Consider the following 18355-nt stretch of genomic DNA (forward strand, 5'->3'; position numbering starts at 1 on the left):
TGGTCAGATCAAAGACAGATAAAGTTAATAGTAGAATACGTGAAGTAGTAATGAAAACATCAAAAAAACTGCAGATTGCTGGAAATCTGAAATAAAGACAGAAAATGCGAGAAACACTCAGCAGGTCATAGCACATCTGTGGAGAGAGAAACAGTGTTAAACTTTCAAGTCAAAGACCAGGTTTCTTTGCATTTTCTGCTTTTATTTTAGCTACGGATGTTAAAATTAAATACAAGAAGTACAAAGGGACAGTGAAGTAAAAGTACATCAAAGCTAATTCATTGTTTCAATAAGCAATCAAATAAGATCAATTAAGCTAATTTTGTCAGACCTAATTTGGAAAACTGTGCATTGTTATCTTCCTTGGAAAGATACATGGGTCTAGAAGAAATTTTGGTCACAGTCCAGTAATCAAGGGCTTATCATGATAATAAATCTCAATTATATTTCTTGGAGATAAAGAAGCCAAAGCAAAATCACATTGTGTTGTTTTAAATAATTAAAGAATTGACAGAGAAAAGGGATGATAGGACATAACAAAGTCTCACTAAATTTGCCTTTGAAAGACAAGCCTGTGAAAATCAAATCCAGGAACAGCTGCTTTACACAATGAAACACATTTATCCAAACAGTAGCTAAAATGCAAAGTTAATTAGCATCTAAAAAGGGGATGGGTGCTAAAGTGAGAGGAAAGCTCCTGAGTGAAAAGAAGAAGGAAGGGAATGAGATTTTAAAAAAGTTGAATTGTTGTGAAGCACATCAAGCCATAGAAAGAAAACCTAAGGTTAATTAGTATAATGTGGTATCTGGTGGAACTCACAGCAGAGGAGAATGGACAGTTGTACAGCTTCAAAATATGTGACAGAAAGGGCAATAAAAAACATCTTAAGTTTTTCTCTGAATATTAACATAGGAGATGGAAGACAGCACGTTAATACCGATACTCAACCTTTTCATCATCAGTAGTGGCTGACATCAAGCTGCCACAAGTTTTCAGTTAATTTGATAACAATCTTCAATTGCAGGAAACACTTGCAAGCTAAATTATTCTTGATAAGGCATAAATATTCCAGAGATTGGCTGGTTTTCTCTCTTAATGGTACTCCACCTACTAATTAAGCGTTTGCAAGATGTTTATATTCAACAAGAAGCATCAGATTTATTTTTAAATAATAAGTAAGATAGGATAATCAAATGGTAAAAAAGAAAACCCAAAATGTATGACAACTGAGTTCAAACTGCAGCCTTTATAGCAACAACAACACAAGGAAATAGAAGCAGGAGTACACCACCCGATTCCTCAAGTCTGGCCCATTATTCAGTGCAATCATGGCTGATTTGCCCCAGGGCTTAATTCCTCTTTGTGCCAACACACTGCCCTCAGTTCTTCAATCTTTCAAAAATTGATCTACCTTCTCTTTAACTATCTATAATGATTTAGCCCCACAATCCTCAAGGGTAGACAATTCCAGAGATTCATCGCTCTCCGAGAGAAGACTATTCCAGGAATAATTTCATCTGAGTTATATGCCAGTGCCAAAGACGTGTGAGAGTATCAGTCAGAAGTTAAAGATACCTCCCAACATGCAGCGTCACTGAAGTTATGGACCTAAATGGGTGGAACTGAGTACAACCAAAGGCTAAAATAAGTCATGGACAACAGGTGCCCAATAACCAATACATACTCTGACTTTCCTGAATAAAACAACATTAATGTACTTGTTAAACAAGCTAAATCAATAAATATTAAATTATTAGTCACTGCTTTTTAAATGATCATCATAGTAATGATGTGTGTTAGTACATGGTCCTGAATGCAAGGGTGGTATTTATTCTTCATATCCACGGCCCCAAGAAAGATAAAAGTCAACGATTCATTAGTCATTCTGGAGACACATATGGACCAGAATAGGTAAGGATTGCAGATTTACTTCCCTGAAGGAGATACATTTTTACAAATATCTAATAGTTTAGCAGCCATCACTACAGATACTAGTTTTTCATTCCAGATTTATTTTGTTGGAATTTAAATTAGCCGACTGTCATGGTGGGATTCAAACTCACGTGCCTGGATTTGTGGTCCAAATCTCTCCAACCTAACCACTGTGCTACCATACTCTATCACTGAAGCAACATTTCTCCCAAAATTGTAACTAGTGTGTCAAAGCATACAGCAAGAGAAATGCAGAATGTTTGTTGGAACAATGGGTGATTGGAAATCAAAAGATGCCATTGCTATCTTTTTTGCTTTTAATAACCTAGCTGTTCAATTTCTGGTTTACATCCTCAGACACTCAGGTGTACCTCTGCTGTGCCATACAATGGACATTCGGTAATCTTGAGGGATTTAAAATTATTGAAAGAGAATGAAGTTTAGTCAGCTTATATTTTCCCCAACACATAGGCAGCACAAGGACATACATCCAACATTCAGATACTATGAAGCCTCAGAAACAAAATACAGAATAAATTTAGAACTGGCAATCAGAGATTAATTTCTCACCATCTGAGTTTGTGTTCTGATGAAAGATATGTAATGTTAACATTGTTTCTCCATCACTCATTCTGACCAGCTATTTCCAGCATTTTTTGTTTTTACCTTGGAAATTGTGGCCTTTATTTATAAAAGTTGGAATGTTCTGGATAAACATCAGTCCAGAATGTGTGCAGGCAGATCCCCAAAACACAAAATCTACGAAAAATGGGAAACCTGATTAATCTATGATTAATAATTAACTTTGTTATTACATTTATTAGACAGGCTGCTTCATTGGACAATGTTCAATGCTAGAAAGCTTGACAGAAATAAATGTGAAAGGAAATCACTAACGTTGTGGATCACACATCAATCAGGAGGTTATACCTTACAGTGCCAGAGATTGATCCGTAAAGTAACTCCAGTTTCCTCCCAATACTAATCGGTTGTGTTGTTTATATTCAATATAGACATCAAACCTATTTTAAACTATAAATAGATATGACTATGATAAGCATCATCTGAGAGTTTGCATCTATAAGCAATTCCAATCTGTTAAACAGCATGCTTGGAACTTGGATTCTCTTAAGACAAACTCAGACTAGTACCACTTTTTTTCTTCAAGATCTTGGTTCCATTTGAAAATGCAAGTTCCGGAATAAACTGTATCAGTGACAACAATGACTGTTAACAAAGCATAATGTTGTTCATACTTTTAACTATTGTCTTCCTCTTTTTATCATTTCTTTTTATCATTTCATTTTTCACTCTCTCCCAAACAAGGATCGCTGGTCAACTTGCATCCGGGTCTCTGCCTGTGCAGATCTGAGGACAGCCATAGGAGTTATGTGAGAGTGGGCTGCAGTATTGGTATTGGTATTGGTTTATTATTGTCACTTGTACAGAGGTCAGTGAAAAGCTTGTCTTACAAACCGATCGTACAGGTCAATTCATTACACAGTGCAGTTACATTGAGTTAGTACAGAGTGCATTGAGGTAGTACAGGTAAAAACAATAACAGTACAGAGTAAAGTGTCACAGCTACAGAGAAAGTGCAGTGCAATAAGGTGCAAGGTCATAACAAGGTAGATCGTGAGGTCATAGTCCATCTCATTGTATAAGGGAACCGTTCAATAGTCTTATCACAGTGGGGTCGAAGCTGTCCTTATCACAGCTGGGGTCGAAGTTTGGTGGTACGTGCCTTCAGGCTCCTATATCTTCTACCCGATAGAAGAGGAGAGAAGAGAGAATGTCCTGGGCGAGTGCGGTCTTTGATTATGCTGGCTGCTTCACCAAGACAATGAGAGGCAAAGACGCAGAGTCCAAGGAAGGGAGGCTGGTGTCCGTGATGCGCTGGGTTGTGTCCACAACTCTCTGCAGTTTCCTGCCATCCTGGGCAGAGCAGTTGCCGTACCAAGCCGTGATGTGCCATGACGGCCGTGACAGCCAATGTGGGGAGTAGACAGGATGATATGTTGAAATTTACAGAAGATACAAGATGGAGGCCAGCAACCACATTGTTTCTGCTTGCTTTGGAAAGGAGTGGAAATATTGCAACTAAATGTGTTACATTGCACAATGAAATCTATTGAATACCAAATAGACAGGTGGAAAGAGGTTTATTTTTCTCTTCAGTTGGCACTTAGGCTGTTATGTGATGTGATGAGTACAATATGTACTTTCATTATTCCACCTCTTCATTCCCCATCCATTCACCCACCTAAAGACAGCAAAAGTACTGGGATCCCATCTAACCACATGCAAATATACCTGACCACAGAAGATCTACACAGTCCTGTGCAAAACTAGCTACCCATTGGATTGGAAAATCTAAGCTTGCACAAGTTATCTGATGGGTTCAATTCCCAATCTGCCATTCGTCAATTGTTCTGGATTTCAGAATGATGAAAAGAACACAGAGGAACTCAGAAGTCGCAAAATGATTTACTGTAATGATACCATTGCTAAGATGTTACATTTCTCCATGAGGATTGTGCAGGCTGGGGCTTAGATTAGATTCGTCTACTGTCATATATACCAGGGTGCAATGAAATTCCTTGTTCACAAGAAGCTCGGAGTAAACAATATACTTGGTAATAATAAGTACAACTTATTAAATACAACGATGAGCGCAAAACAGCAGAATGGTGCAAGGATTGTAGTGCAATCTGAAGTCATGCAAAAAAATACTTAAGTGACAATAGCGGAATAACCAAGAGAGGTAGAGTTAAGAGTCTGTGAATGTGGCAGCACTACCGGGAGTGGGTGTGAAAGAGGTGTTTGGTTCAGGAGCTGATAGCTGTGGGGAAGAAGTTGTTCTTCAGGCTGAAGATCTGGGCTTTTAAGGCTCCTGTATCTTCTTTGAGAAATTCTCTAGGAACTCTGACAGGAAAAATTATGAATAGGTTTGGTAGAATAGATGGGATAAAGGTAATATAATAAGGGGCCACAAACATATGTCATTCATCAATACAAGAAGGAATTTAGAACTGTCTTTACCCAGAGAATGGTTAAAATGTGGAAACACTTCCACGGAGTTGAGGCAGAAACGTATTCAAGGTAGTTATAAAAATATGTGACAGAGAAAGGGATAAAAAATGTATTAATGTGGTTAATTGAATGGTGGGAAGAGGTTTAAATGGAACATAAACACCAATATCGCTCATTTGGGCTGAAATGATGTAAGTAACATTTTTTTTCTTGATGTAAGTAACTGTGTTACTCATGTGGTCCAGGAATCACTATTACTTGCTCTGTTTTCTAAAATCTCAATGCAAATCTCAACCATTCCTTCAATTAATAATTGGACTGCAGTGCATGAGGACAACTCCCACACACTGAAGCTGTCAGGCTTTGTACATTCCTTGTGGTCTGAAAAACTGCTTCCTACTCCCACAAAAGCTGGCTTGGCTGCTTTTGTGAAACAAGCAGAATTTCTGATCTTCCATCAGCTCAAACTTCCCAATGGCAATAGCTAAAAATTATTGCAGTTTAATTGAGCTTACTTTCATAAGGCATGCATTAGACAGTATATTACCATTACACAGGTGCTAACAGGGAACCAATTTGCCCTAAGCTTTGGGAAACTGCCAAATCCTCAAACAAGAAGCAGAGATTTAAAAAAATACTGCAACCATATAATTGGGGCAGCTTGTTCATATAACTAAGGGGAAAAAATCAAATTCTCAGAACAAAGGCCTTAGAGGCTCCCATCCAATTAATTAAAACAACAATAATTTTCACGTATCTTTAATTTAAGTAAGAAAGGAACACTTTATTTTCACACATTCACAGAATGGGGATGTCACCGGTAAGCCTGGAATTTATTGTTCATCCCTAATGGCCCCTGTGCTGTGGAGGCAGTTAGGTGCGAACAACCTTCATAGCTCCAGAGTCAATATAAATGAGACCAGGTAAGAATGGGAAATTTCCTTCCCTGTGGGTCATTAGTAAACTGATAAATTTTTACAGCAATCTAGTAGCACTGCAGTTGCTGTGATAGGATTTGAATTCAATGCTTTGGAAATTGAGCAATTAATAGGAAAGTCAATGCCAAGGAGGTATGTAGAACCAGCAGAGATGCCAATGGACTGAGGCAAGTAAAAATGTCCTTTCAAGTCTTTATAATTATCTACCTCAGAGAATGTGGATGCTCAGTCACAGGAATATCTTCAATGATTGGATTTTCAAATAAGAAAATTACAGGGTTAGGGAATTAGGCAGGAAGGTGGACTTGAAACACAAGATCGGCCATGATCTTGGTGAAAGGTGGAGCAGGATCGAGACCCTTACTGGTCAAGTCTTGCTTATTTATGTTTTAGTATTCCTACTACCGTTTTGTTTATTGTCTAATTTCCTAAATTGCAGAGATTTTGTTTTGGAGAATGTGAAAGACCTGATAAATCAACTAGATATCAGGATGCGTAGTGTCGAGCAAAACAAAAAACCCATTGATTTAGAGCCATTTTCATCAATACTCATTTCCTTGCATCATTGATGCAATCAAGCACTCATGCTTTGTTTCCAATCACTCAGCATCTGTCAAGATGGTAAAATATAATGCAACATATCACTAAACATTGCCATGACACTCCTGTGTGTCAGTCACAGTTTAGTTGCTGGCAATCTCTTCATGGATTAAGGGTTCAAGGCCTTCTCAAGGGAGTCAAACACAAAAATGTTGAATAATACCACAGGAGTGCTAGCTTTCAGAAGAGATGTCAAACTGCGGTCACGTCTGCTCTTTCAGGTGAAAGTAATAAATCCCATGGCTCTACTTTGAGGAATAGCTGGAGTATTCTCTTTAGTGTTCTGATCAATATTAATTCTTCGATCAACAGCACTAAAGAACTAAATGATCTGCTCATTATTACTTTGCTTTTTAAGCTTGCTGTACACAAATTGGCCACCGAGTTTTCTACATTCTAATAGTGACTATGTATCCAAACTCCTTTCATGGCTGTAGAGTGCTCATGCAATTTCCTATGGTAGTGAAAAGTGTTCCATAACTGCAACATTTTCTTTAGAACCCAAACTTAACTGATGCTGAATGCTTTAAGGTGAATAACTCTATCCTTTGTCAAGACCCTAAAGCTATGCTTCAGCTTTCAGGATCAAGGTTCCCTTAAAACCATGCCCCGATAAGAATCCATTGGTAGGTCAGTGCTTTTTTGTTCCAGGGTGATCATGAGATAAAAATTGCCTATATTAGATTTTGCAAGAAGAGCCATTGTGAGCTAGGGAAGAGAATAGTGAAGTCTAGAAACATATCCACATTATTAAAGAGGAGGTGTTGGCAGTCTTAAAGTGCATAGAGGTGATTAAATCCCCAGAGCCTGACCAAGTGTATACTAGGACATTACTAGTGTATACCAAGTGTATACTAGGTATACTAGGAAGCCAGGGAAGAAATTGCTGGGGCGCTTGCAGAGACACTTGTATCGTTAGCCACAGGTGAGGTACTAGAAGAGGCAGGGTGGCTAATGTTGTGTCTTTATTTAAGAAGGACTACAAGGTCAAGCCAGAGAACTACAGACCAGTGAGCCTAATGAAAACTTCTGGAGGGGATTCTGAGAGACAGGATCTACCTGCATTTGGAAAGACAAGGACTGATTAGGGATAGTAAGTGTGGCCTTGTGCAGAGGAAATCCTGTCTCACGATTTTGATTGAGTTATTTTTGAAGAGGATTGATGAGGACAGGGCAGTAGACTTTGTCTCCAAGGACTTTAGCAAAGCCTTTTACGTGATCCTGCATGGTAGTCTGGTTTGGAAGGTTAGATCATATGGAATCCAGGGTGAGCTAGCCAATTGGACACAAAATTGGCTTGGTAGTAGGAATTACAGGGTAGCAGTGGAAGGTAGTTTTTCAGATTGGAGGCTGATACCAGCAGAGTGCCGTAGGGATCAGTACCGGGTCCACTGTTGTTCATCATCTATATTAATAATTTGGATGAGAATATAATGAGCATAGTTTGTAATGTTGCAGATGACTCAAAAATTAGTGGTATATTCATAGTAAAGAAGGTTATTTAAGATTTTGACAGGATCTAGAACAACTGGGAAAGTGACCCAAGGAATGGCAGATGGAATTTAACTCGGACAAGTGCAATGTGTTGCATTTTAGGAAGTTAAACCAGGGCAGGAAATGGCAGGGTTCTGGAGAGTGTTGTAGAACAGAGAGACTTCATAGTACAAGTACGCAGTTCCCTGAAAGTGGTGACACAGATAGTGAAGGAGGCATTTAGCACGCTTTGCCTTCATCAGTCAGGGCACTCAGTACAAAAGTTGGTGTGCCATATTACAACTGTACAAGATGTAGGAGATGTGCAGGGCAGTTCTTTTTTACACAGAGTGCTGGTTGCCTGGAACTGGCTGCCAGGGATAGTGTTGGAAGCAGATACGATAGTGGCATTTAAAAGGCTATTAGATAGACATATGAATATGCAGGGAATGGAGGGATATGGATTATGTACAGGCAGAAGAGATTTAATTTAATTTGGCATTGTGATCAGCACAGACATTGTGGGCCAAAGAACCTGTTCCTGTGCTGTGCTGTTCTATGTTCTAAGTGGGATTAGAATAGATAGACACAATGTCAGCATAGATGCAGTGGTCCAAAGGGCCTGTTCTATGTTGTACAACTCTGACTCTATGTTGGTGAGACCAAAATTGGGATATTATGTGCAGTTCTTGTCGCCGAGCTATAGGAAGTTGGAAATAGTGCAAAAAAGATTCACAAGTATGTAACCAGGAATGGAGGGCTTAAGTTATAAGGAGAGACTGGATAGGTTGGGACTTCTTTCCCTGGAGTTAACAAGGGTGAGCGATGACCTTATGGAGATATATAAAATCATGAAGGGCATTAGAAGGGTGAATGGCCACGGTCTAAAACTAGAGGGCATAGAATTAAGCTGAGAGGGGAAAAAGTTTTAATGGGGACGCAAGCGGCAAATTTTTCACACAGAGGGTGGTGGGTATGTGGAGTAAGTGCCAGAGGAAGTGGGAGAGGCGGGTACAATTATAACATTTAAAAGCCATTTAAAGAAGTATATGGATTGGAAAGATTTGATGGATTAAGGCCAAATGCAAGAAAATGGGACTAGATCAGGTCAGCAACTTGGTCAGCATGGATGGGTTGGGCCCAAGAGCCTGTTTCCGTGCTGTATAACTCTATGACACGAAGTCCATTTGCAAACCAACTGCACCCTCTGCTGTACATCTACAGCAGTAAAGGAAAAGCAACAAGCATTTTAAAATACAAACAGAAAGAGATCAAGAATTCATGTTCCAGTCAACAAAACCTGCCTCATCTACTGAGTATTTCTTGCATTTTCTAGGCATCAGTTTAGTCTGAAGAGTTTTTAAACATATACTCCAGCCCCTCAGTGTGCAACATTGGCAGAGACTTAAACTCGGCCTTTCCCCATAGCACATTTGCAATGGCAGCAGCGAGCTTCAGCACATCCCTCAGCTTATTGTCCTGGACACTGGAATGTGTCAGTCCACAATACTGGGTTGTGTTCAGCCCTCTGTACTGGAAGACCAGCAATTCTGGGCAGATCAAAGGGCATCTTTCACTGAGTTAATAATCTTCAATTGACAGTACTTGCTTGCCTCAGTGTGCGTCCCTTGGAACAACCTGTAGATATCTATATTCTACTGTACAGGATGAAACTCAACAAAGACTATTGCACCTCCTTCCCCACTTTCTAGACAAATGAACACTTGTGAAGGATGAAGATTTCACCTCCATCACATACCATTTTATTTCACGTGGTAATGTGTAATTCGAGGAAATTAACAACAGGTGAGGGCAATTCATGCAAGTTGTGAAAGGATTCTCTGTAAAAACCAAAGATCAAAAATCACACTTGTTCAAATAAAATTATAAGCATAAAATTATCTGAACATATAGTAGAAGATTTTGAAATAGAATCAGAATCAGGTTTATTATCACTGATATATGTCATGAAATTTGTTGTTTTGCGACAGCAGTACAGTGCAAGATATAAAAATTATTATAAGTTACAAAAATAAATAAATAATGCAAAAACAGAATAATGAGGTAATGTTCATGGACCATTCAGAAATCTGATGGTGGAGGGGTAGAAGCTGTTCCTGAAACATTGAGTGTGGGTTTTTAGGCTCCAGTACCTCCTCCCTGATGGTAGTAATGAGAAGAGGGCATGTCCTGGATGGTGAGGGCCCTTAATGATGGATGCCACCTTCTTGAGGCACCACCTTTTGAGGATGTCCTCAGTGGCGGGGAAGGTGTGCCTGTGATGGAGCTGGCCGATCCTACAATCCTCTGCAGCTTCTTTCAATCCTGCGCATTGGAGCCTCTATACCAAGCAGCATACATTAGCAAAGTATTGTAGACGGAAATAAAATTCATAAGGGCGAGAAACGGGGTTAATGTTTCAAAAGTGACACATTTCAATAGAACAGTATTTATGATCTAAAGTTGCTAAATTGACTGGAAAAAGTCGTAGTTTTTTTACACTGAATTTAATAATTGGCATTATATACCCTTGCACAAAAGCTTATAAATGCCCAGGTGGAGAAGTGAAAAGATTCAAAACATATAGAAAGAAACTAAAAATAAATATTATTATTTTATATTATTAATTATATCTAGTTTAAAATTATATCAATGTGGTGTTGTAGCCTCTAGCTGTAGTTTTCAGTTGAGGTAAACAAATAACCATGGGAGGGTCCCCATTGGGAATACCGTCATTATCAGAGCCCAGTCGACTGAATTCAGGTGATTTCAGCAAGGTGTATCTCTTAAATACAGTGTGGTATCTATAGTAGTGGCACAGTGGCGCAGCTGGTAGAGAGCTGGGTTCAGTTCTGACCTCTGCTGCTGCCTGTGTGGAGTTTGCATGCTCTCCAAGACTGCGTGAGTTTCTTCTGTTTCCTACCACATCCCAAAGTTGTGCAAGTTGGTAGGTTAGTTGGCACTGTAAACTACCCCTGGTGTATAGATGAGTGGCAGAACCGGGGGGGGAATTGATGAGAAAGCAGGGAGAATAAAAATGGGATTAATGTACGGTTAGTGAAATACATGGCTGCTGGTTGGCACAGACTTGGTGGGCCAAAGGGCCTGTTTCTGTGCTGTATCTATCAAATATCTGGAAACATTCATCAGATCAGACACCTACGGATTTAATATTTTAGGTCAATGAGCCTTCAACAGAACCTGGAAAAAGGTGGAAATACAAGAGACTACAGATGCTGGAATGTGGAGCAAGAAACAAACTGCTGGAAGTACTCAGCGGGCTATGCAGCATCTGTGGAGGGAAAAGGGCAGTCGATGTTTTGAGTCAAACTCCTGCATCAGGACCTGGGAAAAAGTGTTGATAAAACAAATTTTAAGATGCAGGGAAGTGTGGCAGGTAGATAGGAGAGAGCAAAAGCAAAGGTCTGTGGAAGACAGGACAGATTAAATGACAAAAGGGATGACTACACAAATAACTAATGACAAGTAACATCTGTCTACAAGAGGTGGAAGTGCAGATTATCTGAAATGTCCAGTGTAATAAGCAGTGAATATTGTAATGCTATCTGTAAGCGTTGAATACAGGAGGTAGTGTTGCTTAACTTTTCACCACCACATGTTGAGGAGATGGAAGTCTATTGGGGACACAAGAAACTTTGGATGCTAGAATCTGGTGCAAAAACTGCTAGAGGAATCCATCAGGTCGAGCAGCGTCTGTGGGGGGAGAGGAACTGTCGACGTTTCAGGTCGAGATCCTGCATCAGGACTTGGGAAAAGCTGGAGGTGGAAGCAAGATGGCACCAGGGCGTGGCGACTCATTGCAAGCTGCTCTCTGCAGATCTACTTATTACTTCTATTATAATCATTCTACATTTTTAAATTTAAATTCTATAATGTTATTGTTTGTACTATTACCTCAATGTAATGAATTGATCTGTATGATCGGTATGCAAGACAAGTTTTTCACTGTACCTCAGTACAAGCGACAATAATAAACCAATACCAATATTCAGGGAAATGAGCAACAATCTGCTGGAGGAACTCAGCAGGTCGAGCAGCATCTGTGGGGGGAAATGGACAATCGATGTTTCGGGGATAAATCGAGACAAAGAACACATAAAGTCTATGTGGACATCAAGCTTGTTGCTAAAAACTTCTTAATAACACTTATTTGCTACCTTCCTTTTGCAAACCTGACAATATAATCACCAGAGAAATATTGTAACGACAGTTGGGCCACATGAGGACTACAACTCCCACAAGCCATCCCAGATCCGGCACCGCACCATACTGTCCAATCAGATTTGAACTTCGAGCCGTTAAAGCGCTCGGAGGCGGCTGGGGGGGGAGGGGGCAGGGGTGCAAGGGGATTTTTGATTGGCTGCAGTTTAGGCGGGCTGAAGCGGGATTGGACGGCGGTGCGACGGGCGAAGGTTTTGAATTTCATTGAGCGATTCGGCGCGAGCGCGGAGCGTTGGAGTTTTCAGCCGTAAACTCTCACACACACAAAAAACCAATTATTTTCAATCTTAGCAGGTTGTAAATATTCTTCACTGGAACTATGGATCTTGCATCGAGTCCCCTGCGAGTAAGTATAACTTAATTTTCAAAAAAAAAATCCCCCTCGGATCGTTTTGTCAAATTGTAGTGGAGCCTGGGTCAACAACCAGGATGCAAAGTTTGTGTTTCGATTTTAAAATGCAAAATTTATCCTGGGATTTTTCCCTCCTAAATGGACCTTTATTGTATAAAAAATCATTTAGAAAATTTGCTTCCTGTGAAGAGATCGGCGTTAAAAATAAATTAATGCACACTTATCATTTTGCAGGGTTTTGCAAACGTGCTTTAGTGTCCTTTCACAGTTTGCTTCTAGCTTGTCCATTCTCTTGTCGAAAGCGGTGCCATCACTTAAACAACTGGCTTGGCAGAATTCAGTTTATGTTCAGGCATTTATTTCGAATTTCATTTTCAGGATGGCAAAAAATTGATATTTGATTTATTATTGTCACATCTACTGAGATACAGTGAAAAGCTTCTGTGAAAATATTTTCACTGAGAAACAATGAAAATGCCATCCATACAAATCATTCCATCTTATGTTCATTGAGGGACTACAAAAGGAAAACAATAACAATGCAGAGTACAGTGTTTAGGGCAGACAAGTATTGATGACACAAGAAACTGCTGATGCTGGAATCTGGAGCAACAACCAATCTGCTGGAAGAATTCAGTGGGTCAAATGGCATCTGTGGTGGGGAAAAGGACAACAACGACAATTCCTTTCCCCTCACAGATGCTGCTCGACCCAGAGTTCCTTCAGCAGATTGTTTGTTGCTTCAAATATCAACGATGGTGTACCACTCAAAACTTTGTGCAATTCCTTTCAAAGTTATGCAACAATCATTAGATCAAGCTGGCTTTAATTCATTAAAGCCATTTGGGAACAATATTGCATTTGATAGAAAATTAAAAGATATGTTTAAAAATCTCCAGTCTTTTGTGAACTTGTCTATGGTTGATATGTTTTGGCCACCTGAGTGTGAAATTAATGTTCTCTGATTAAAAATTGAATCCTGCTGTGATCATAGAGGAGGATGGTCAAGGAGGGAGAGTACAGGAATATTTTCCAGGAAGTAGAGGAATTTGAATAATGTAGGACAGCGGTGATGTGAAGTTGCATTGCTCTTCCCCAGACCAAAGAGATAACAAGTCAAAACACTGCAAATGCTGGAAACCTTGAGTCAAACAAATCAAACTCCTGAAAGTGTCCAGCAAGTTGAGTAGCATTGGTAAAGCTGGTTAAGACAAAAATGAGATGGACTACGACTTCACGATCTACCTTGTTGTGACCTCGCACCTTATTGTGCTGCACTTTCTCTGTAGCTGTGACACTTCACTCTGTACTGTTATTGTTTTTACCTGTACTACATCAATGTACTGACTCAATGTAACTGCACCGTGTAATGACCTGTACGATCGGTCTGTAAGACAAGTTTTTCACTGTACCTCAGTACAAGTGACAATAATAAACCAGTACCAATACTGTTAATGATTCATCAGAATTGGAAAGTTTTATGGTTGAGTAAAAGGGGAGGACAGGACAAAAAACAGCTCTGTGAGAGGATGGAAGGCAGGAAAATAAAAAAGGGGCGATGGGGAAAGTTGACAACCAGAAACAAAAGGTAATTCTTCAGTAGGTGTTAGTACAGAATTATCTGAAATTATTAAAGGAAAATGATATGCATACTGCAGATCTGAAATAAAATTGTTTGAATTGTTTGCCTGAATGAGCCAGAAACTAAATTGCATAATTTTGTTCTTCGTATTATGCAGGTGAAAACAGTGCAAAAAAAATAAAGGATTTCCTTCTCTATGGGACTCATTCAATTTTTTTCCTTACGCCCATTTATGAAAAATATGTGTGGCATTTTTCACTCCATCAAACATCCCATTGCCTGTCACACAAAACCACAAGCTGCACCACTAATTTTCTTCAACTTCCTCCCAACATATGTACCTTTTTGCATTTTTAAAAATATTTATCATTTATTTTTCATTTTGTTGGTAGCCAGGTCTGGATAAGTGCACATGACATGCATAGTCCAGAAAACAAGATGCAAATTTGGTCCATCTTGGGTCTGTTTCTTAAGAAAATAATAGTAGATTTTGGAGGTCAAAGTCTAGTTTATTGTCATATGCACAAGTACATGTATTCACATATGCAATGAAAAGCTTACTTGCAGCAGCGTCACAGGCACATTGCATCAAATAGGTAGCATTTACAAGAAAAACATAAATTATACACAATTTTTACAAGAAAGAACACTATAGAACAAAAAGAAAACAAAGTCCATTTTAGTGCAAAGTGGTCATAGTATTGCTAAACTGCAGTGATTGGGGTTTTGCTGGTTTATTCAAGAAATAAATGAAGGGAAGTAGCTGTTCTTGAACTTGGTGGTGTGGAACTTCAGGCTTCTGTACCCCCTGCCCAATGGTAGCTGTGAGAAGGTGTCATGGCCCAGATGGTGGGGATTTTTGATGATGGATGTTGCCTTCTTGAGGCAGCACCTCCTGTAGATACTACCAGTGGTGGAGAGGAATGTGCCCGTGATGTATTGGGCAGAGTCCACTACTCTTTGCAGCTTCTTGCGTTCCTGCATATTTGTATTGCTATACCAGACCATGATCAGCCAGCCAGGATACTTTCGACGGTACGTCTGTAGAAGAGTGTTCAGTGACAAGCTTAACCTAGGAAAGTAAAGATGCTGGCACACTTATGATTGCATCTATGTGCTGGCCTGGGACAGGTCATCTGATATGTTAATGCCCAGGAATTTAAACCTGCTGAATCTCTCCACTGCCGATCTCCAGACTGGGGTGTGTTCACCCTTCTTCCCCTTCCTGAAGTCAACAATCAGATCTTTAGTTTTGCTGACATTGAGCAAGAGGTTGTTGCTGCAGCACCACTCAACCAGGTGCCCTCTCGCTCCAGTAAGCTGACTCATCACCACCTGTGATTCGTCCAATTACAGAGTGTCGTTGGCGAATTTGTAGATGGAATATCTTGGGATGAGAGGGTATTTTAATATACAAGTGGTTGATGTGAGGTCTAGAACTGAAGAATGCTTGAAGGGCCTATGAAAGAAATTCTGAAAACTATGCAATCTGTTGGCATTGTTTCATTTGGGTCATCTGTTCTTTGAAGCTTCAGTTGTATTTGGAGAGAACAGTTGAGCTGTGTAAGATTATAAATGTATTGGTGATGGGAGATTCACAGGTTATGTCAGTTTTGGCAGCATTTTGAGTGGAAATGCTTTGCAAGTATTAAAGACTTTTGGTTTAAATATAATTTTACCCCCAACTCTCTCCACCCCAAACTAAAGTTTGATACCAATTACACTAACCAAATCAATGGCCAACACTGAAGTATTTTAGATATGCATTAAATAAAGACCTTTCCTTCATTGTTTGGGGTGCAGGAAAGGCCAATGGTCATTGTACATCCCTAATTGCCTTTGAGAAGGTGGTGAGCTACCTTCTGTTCTTGTGGAATTTCAGGATTTGGAACCAGAGATAATGATACAACTGTGATATACGGGATGCTGCGCAATTTGGAGAGAAACCTGCGGGTGTGGTGTTCCCATTCCCCTTCTTGTCCTTTTTGGTCATAGCAGTTGTGGGTTTGGTCTTTAACTTTCCCTGACAAAGCTTGTTTCATAGGTTTCATTTTAATATATATTTTGTTATAGGGTGTATTATCAACATTTCTAATTTTATTTTTGTCTTTCCACAGCCTTTGTTTCCTAATCAAGTCACAAAGGTGAAGAAAGGTGATGATAATCGAAGGTTGTCTGTTGAAAGAATCTACCAGAAGAAGACACAACTGGAGCATATTTTGCTCCGTCCTGACAGTTATATTGGCTCTGTGGAACCTGTTTCACAGGTAAAAGTTGATTCTTTTTGTATGATGAATGTAAAGTACTAATATAATTTTTTGTGTGCAAATTCATCCTGTATTTTGTTTGTTTTTCACCAGATTATTAATTGATGAATTAATGCACCACAAAGGAAGGTGGTCACCTATCTTTAAGAAAATATTTAATTTCCATTTAACATGATTTGGAATTTTTTTTGAATATCTTATTTTGATCTAGCGATTTACCCTTGTGCTTTACTATTTTCAAAATCATGTCAGCATTAACAATTTACTTTATATTTAACATCACAATCTTGTGAAGATGGTTTAAGGGAGAATTGAGATCGAGTGAGGTATATTTGCTGGAGGATTGCATGAATAGCAAATAATACTGTTACCCTATCTCCTACTTTGAGGGGACTAAAAATATTTTAGTGTTTAACTTGTCTAAGAGTTTAAATCTAAACACATCAAAGGGGAGTGCTATTTATTGCCTCAAGGCCCTGGAAATTGTTTCCATGAGATTGGGTAGTCCGCCGCTCTGCCCTCTATAAATGTCAAGGCAGTGTGGTATGCTTTGCTGCTAAGTCCACTTGACTGTTGGTGTAATGTACACGTATATAAATTTTCCAATGCTGCACACTAGTAATAATCAGCACCAGGAATTTGCCAATTTTTTTTCTACTCTGACCTCTCCCTACTCCAGACTGCTGTATTTGTAACTTTTGAGGATGTTCATTTTGAGATATCAGGTTTTAATTTGCGTGGAATTTACTGACCATCTTTGAAAGTACAAATGAGAAAATGACAGTTCTGGTCTCCAGATGGATGAAAATTATACTTCTCTTTTCCTTTGCAGCAAATGTGGGTGTATGATGAAGAAATTGGCTTAAATTGCAGAGAAGTGACTTTTGTCCCTGGTTTATACAAGATATTTGATGAAATTCTAGGTATGTCAGGAATTGTTATGTTATCTTTCTAAATTTTGAATTGTCCAAAGAAATTAAAATGCCAAATTAATTTAATGTTTTATTTTAAATAGTGAATGCTGCTGATAACAAACAGAGAGATAAAAACATGTCCTGCATCAAAATCAGCATTGACCCGTAAGTGGTTTGAAATTTATTTTGAATCCCTTCATAAATTTTTAGAATGTGTTAATGAGTGAATGAAGTATTGCTTTAAAGCTAATTACAAATACAGACTGACCTTTATCATGAACATGTTTTTATAAGTGAATAGTGTCAGATGACACCAAATATTAAATAGTACCCAGTCACATTCCAGACAAAGTGTAATCCCAAATCATTTATCTTAAAACAGTTTCCTAAGTCTTTAAACAGGAACTCATACCATTCATAGACAGCACAAAGCAGAGGGTATATTGCAAAAGCATAGTAGAGCCATGATAGTGAATTAATGAATAAGTCATCTGTCTTGTAAATTAAACGTGCATAATAGAATGCAGGTGATATATTAGGTTGACTATTTTCTCAAGCATTAAAATGAATTTTATTTAGCTAATTGTGCATATTCAGTTTTTTTTATTATGTCCTGTAGTAGTTGTGCTGTGCAGGACAAGAAAGATGTGAGCTCTTTTTTTTTTGTACTCTAGCCATTTCCAGTAAGGATTCCACTGCTGATTACTGTACAAAGAATCTTTAAAATGGTGCAGTAGGAACAGAATGTATTGAAGCAAACAAAATAATTTGTTTTCCCATTCACAGTGAGAACAACACAATTACTGTATGGAATAATGGAAAGGGGATTCCTGTTGTGGAGCATAAAGTGGAGAAAGTTTTTGTTCCTAATCTCATCTTTGGCCAGCTACTGACTTCCAGCAACTATGATGATGATCAGAAGAAAGTCACTGGTGAGTTCGAACTCCAAGTAATAATGAATAACACAACTATTTCAAGTATGAGCTAGAAATTGTTTGCAGCTTTTCAAAAGACAAAGTAT

The 18355-nt window shown here is 38.9% G+C and overlaps 1 protein-coding gene across 1 annotated transcript in view; it reads left to right on the top strand.

Annotated features, from left to right (window-relative positions):
- The first annotated feature begins 12425 nt into the window (after window positions 1-12425).
- Window positions 12426-18355, top strand: part of top2a (DNA topoisomerase II alpha) — a 34703-nt gene continuing 28773 nt past the window's right edge. The window contains exons 1-5 of the mRNA XM_052038377.1: window positions 12426-12565; window positions 16271-16420; window positions 17253-17343; window positions 17436-17499; window positions 18121-18266. Of these exons, the coding sequence (XP_051894337.1) occupies window positions 12539-12565; window positions 16271-16420; window positions 17253-17343; window positions 17436-17499; window positions 18121-18266 (478 nt within the window). The 5' untranslated portion in view covers window positions 12426-12538. The remainder of the gene's footprint in view (window positions 12566-16270; window positions 16421-17252; window positions 17344-17435; window positions 17500-18120; window positions 18267-18355) is intronic.

The sequence above is a fragment of the Pristis pectinata genome, chromosome 25, assembly GCF_009764475.1.
Source record: "Pristis pectinata isolate sPriPec2 chromosome 25, sPriPec2.1.pri, whole genome shotgun sequence".
NCBI lineage: Eukaryota > Metazoa > Chordata > Chondrichthyes > Rhinopristiformes > Pristidae > Pristis > Pristis pectinata.